The following is a 4120-nucleotide window of genomic DNA, read 5'->3' on the forward strand; positions in this document are numbered from 1 at the left end:
CGAAGTCCTGGATTTTTAAAGGTTAGTCTATTTTGAATATTCTCATTGTAATAAAAAATAAAGTCAATTTGTGTGTATTTATATGTTTTATGATATGTTTTAATCGATTGTTTATTGAATCAATTCCCTTAAAGAAGGTAATTAATTATATTTGAAATAGTGGAATTTGTGTCAAGGAAAATTTAGTATAAAAAATAATAGTCACCTCTTCAAGGGAGAGAACATATTGTGAGTTGGCCAACAGAACTAATAATATTCAAATTTTTTGATAGCTTAATAAGGTTTTAGTCATAGTTCCCAATTTTTATAATATTGATTGTAAAGATCGCAATTTTCTGGAATGCATTGGATTTTGCATTAAAATAAATGAATGAAATTATGGCCATTGAGTTGATGATTTTTCAACGAGAAGTTAGATGAGAAGTAGAGTAATTAACACCAGTAAAAAGTGAATTAGATACCTGATTTTTCGATGGAAGTAAGACAGTAGAAATTTTGTATGTAAGTATTTGAGCTAGTCGGAAGCGAGGTAAAGATTTTGTGATTTTATTAAGAATTAGCGAATTTTGGTGAGATAAGCTATCCCAAAGGGTTGATGAGGTGAGAGAGGAGAGAAGGGAGAAGCGGGTACGTGTACCTGAGGTGGTTGTGTTTATCCGTAAAAAGAAAGCACCGCCACATAATGTCGCCCAAAAGTGGAGCTCGAATTAGCGCCCTGAAAGAATCTCATGTTTAATACGTACGTTTGTTTTGATAGCGGTTTTTGATCCCGGAGGTAACGTGTTATTGTTGTACTAGGTCGCGGAAGATTAGGAATTTGTTTTGTCAGCAGTTAAGACGCGATTTATATAAACACCATACAGGGGCGTATCAAGGAACGGATTTAAAATTTTTATTGCGGTTTTGAAGTAATTTGTGGACATTTTATTATTGATTTAAAGGGTAGTAGTTGAGCGCTACGGTAGAAATAAATATTTCAAAGAGGCGATCAGAATTGCTGGTAACTTTCAAACAATTTGGCGCAAATTATTGTTGTTTATTTGAAAATACAGGTGGATACGAAGGTAAGTCCCTTGTTTTATGGAACTACGTTCAGGATTCAAGAAAGCCACGAGGAAAATACCTAAGAAAATGGAAGCGAAAAACCAAGAGAGCCAAACCGTAGTGGAGGCGCAACCATTCTCACCGGAGAGCCAAGATCTTTTCGGAAGCTACGAGATGCCACAACCCAGCCATGGAGGGGGTGAAACCAGCCACCAGGAGGTACAACCAGGTGCAGCACCAGGTGAATTAAACCGAAGCCTGGGAGAACCCATAACAACTATGCAACCTCAAACCACCAGCGGACCTGGAGAAATACTACGATTAACTAATATGATAGAGATGATTATCCAACAGTTAGGAGAAGGACAACGAAAAATGGGTGAAGGGCAACAGAAAATGGAAATGAAAGTGGATGCAGTACAACAACAAATAGGAGAAGGACAACACAGAATGGAAGCGATACGGCAGGAACTAAGGTCTACACAAGCTCAATGGGAGAAAAAAATTCAAACCGACTACAACCAGCTCAGAGAAGAAACCCAGGTGGGAATCAAAGAAAATAAATTGGAGATTCAAGCGACGAGAGCTGAAATGGAATACAGCCAGAAGAAAGCCTATGAGAAGTGGGATGAGAAGCTGGAAATGCACACGACTAGAACAACAAGCAAGTTTGAAGAACAAGAGGAAATAATTCAAGACATTCAGGCCAAACATGGGAATTTCAAGGAGCGAGTCAAGGATGCAATTGTGGAAATTGAAGGAAGTATGAAGAAAAACGAAGAGCGAATTGACCATCAGGATGAAGAAATAGGAATCATCAAGGCGAATTTAGAAGCTCGACCAGCCAAGGAAACCAATTCCCATCCAGCAATTATTTACAAGGCGGATCATTTACTTCACCAGAAGCCTAAGAAATTTGACGGCAACATTTGGACTATCCATCCAGTCAGCTTTTTGGAAGGACTGGAAAATTATTTAAGACATTTCGATAAAAAAGATGAAACCAAGTTATCATATGCCAAGGAAATGGTGGAAGGGAATGCCAAAGCATGGGCTGATTTGAATCGTAACAACTGGAAGACTTGGGAGGAATTTAAGGACGCTTTTATCAAGAACTACTGGTCTGAAGAGGTACAAGGCAAAATACGACTTCAAATAGCTACACCCAGACTATATCAAGCGAAATTTGGAAAGTACACCGACCATGTTTGGTTTTGGGTAAATAAGACCAACCACCTGCAACCTCCAATGAGAGAATCCCAGCTTGTCGACGCTTTATCCCGACATTTTCCAAGAGAGGTGGAGCACATCCTCATAGGATCAGCAGTGAACACCGTCAAACAACTTATCAACACTCTTGAACGAATCCAAACCTCAAATCAAAAAACCAGGCCAAGATATAATGGACCAAATAGAAGTCAAGAGAACACCAGAGAGGAGCCAGAGAGGCAAGAGCAGAGAAGACAAGTAAACTACATACGAGGTGGATACAACAACTTCAACAATTACAGAAGAGGAAGGGGCAATTACGGACCAAATAGAAATTTTGAAGTGAGAAGGAGAGCAGAGGCTCCCCAGCCGGAAAACTACCAGAGCAGGGACCAGGAGCTCCACTAGTCCCTCAGACATCACGAAGATCTCTGGAGCAAACAAGTTTATTAACCAGCGTTCACAATTATTTCCAACGATTACGAAAAAAACCTACTAACACAACAAATGAAAAACAAATTCAAGATAATAAAATCACATCAATAGGAACAATCAAACATCAAGAAAGAAATTATGAAGAGGAAAAATTAAACAACTTTATTGAAGATTTTAAACAAATTCAACCAGAAGAAGAGGATGAAGAAAACATTTTGAACAACAATGAACAACAAAATTTGAGCGACGATGAAAAGGAAGAGGAACCGATACTAATGAATCAAATTAAAGAAAATTATCAAGATGATGAAAATTTTTTGAGCGATCAAGAAGAAGAAGCAGAGATTATTGATGATGGACAACCAATTATAATAGGAAAGCTGGAGGGGGTGGAACAACAGTTATTATTGGACACCGGTAGTCAAGTCAGCGTGGTTTCCGAAGAAGTTTTTGAATTTATACAAAGAAAAAATCCAAGAGTTATCACATTACCAGTTAGTGGAATCACGATTCAAGGAATTACTGGGAAAATAGTAAAGGTTGTCAACCAAGCCCTACTCACCTTACAGATTCAAGACAGTACACATGAACAGAAATTTTTGGTTGTGAAGAAATTAGAAACAACAGCAATATTAGGCACCGATTGGATGAGAGACAAGAAAGCCAAGATTGATATGGACAGAGATGAAGTTTATTTTCAAGACAATGATGTCGATTACTACATTCGGTTTCAAGGAAGAAGTTTGAAAATTAGAACAGCAAATCTTCAAGTAAATCAGCCTACGGGAAGTAGAGAAGAGAATGAAGCCATCGAAGAATTGATTAGTCAATATGAAGATATTTTTTCAACCAAGCCAGGATTAGTCAAAACGAAAAAGAACCAACCAGCAATTACCATCGGAAAAGTGAAGAAAAAGAAAGAAGATAAGAAATTGAAAAATATACTCAAGAATATCAAGACTGAACAAGATGAAGACGAGAAGTGTAGTTGGATCAAGAAAGAAATTGAAGAAAAGGTTTTGTAATCCCCGTGTAGGGACGGGAGTAGCATGCTACATGTAGAATATTCCTACTGCAGAGGACACTGCATGTCGTAAGAGGCGACTAATCAACAGTCCAAGCCCCCCCCCCCATTGTTTCCCTTGATTTGGGACATTTTTGTCTATTACCCTGGCTGTAGTGAAGCCCATTATTGATTTCTTCATATGTCTAATTTCTCAATTTTGAATTTCTTTTTACAAAATTCTTTGAATCCTCGCCTGTCATTTTTATAACATGCTTGACATTTCTAATATCTTGTCGATGTTGAATATTTTGTCTTTTTGAATATTTTTATAATCCTTTTAATAACCCGATCGATAACACGGTCCCATCTCTAAATATTGCCCTTTAGAGAGTTGGCGCTCGGTCGCGCGATCCCTTTTTTCTATCT

The 4120-nt window shown here is 37.9% G+C and overlaps 1 protein-coding gene across 1 annotated transcript; it reads left to right on the forward strand.

The window, feature by feature from the left end:
- Positions 1–1131: 1131 nt before the first annotated feature.
- Positions 1132–3713, forward strand: LOC116169104. The gene is made up of 2 exons (XM_031485132.1): positions 1132–2595; positions 2670–3713. Exons 1-2 carry the CDS (start codon positions 1132–1134, stop codon positions 3711–3713), a joined length of 2508 nt encoding a protein of 835 aa, XP_031340992.1.
- Positions 3714–4120: the final 407 nt, after the last annotated feature.

Source organism: Photinus pyralis, unplaced genomic scaffold (genome assembly GCF_008802855.1).
Source record: "Photinus pyralis isolate 1611_PpyrPB1 unplaced genomic scaffold, Ppyr1.3 Ppyr1.4_LG4, whole genome shotgun sequence".
Classification (NCBI taxonomy): domain Eukaryota; kingdom Metazoa; phylum Arthropoda; class Insecta; order Coleoptera; family Lampyridae; genus Photinus; species Photinus pyralis.

What these genes read in the sequence shown, in the direction of transcription:
- LOC116169104 (XM_031485132.1), top strand. Translation starts at nt 1,132, where the DNA reads ATGGAAGCGAAAAACCAAGAGAGCCAAACCGTAGTGGAGGCGCAACCA. An exon ending in GACCAAATAGAAATTTTGAA is followed by an intron (nt 2,596 to 2,669) that starts GTGAGAAGGAGA and finishes CTAGTCCCTCAG; the next exon opens with ACATCACGAAGATCTCTGGA.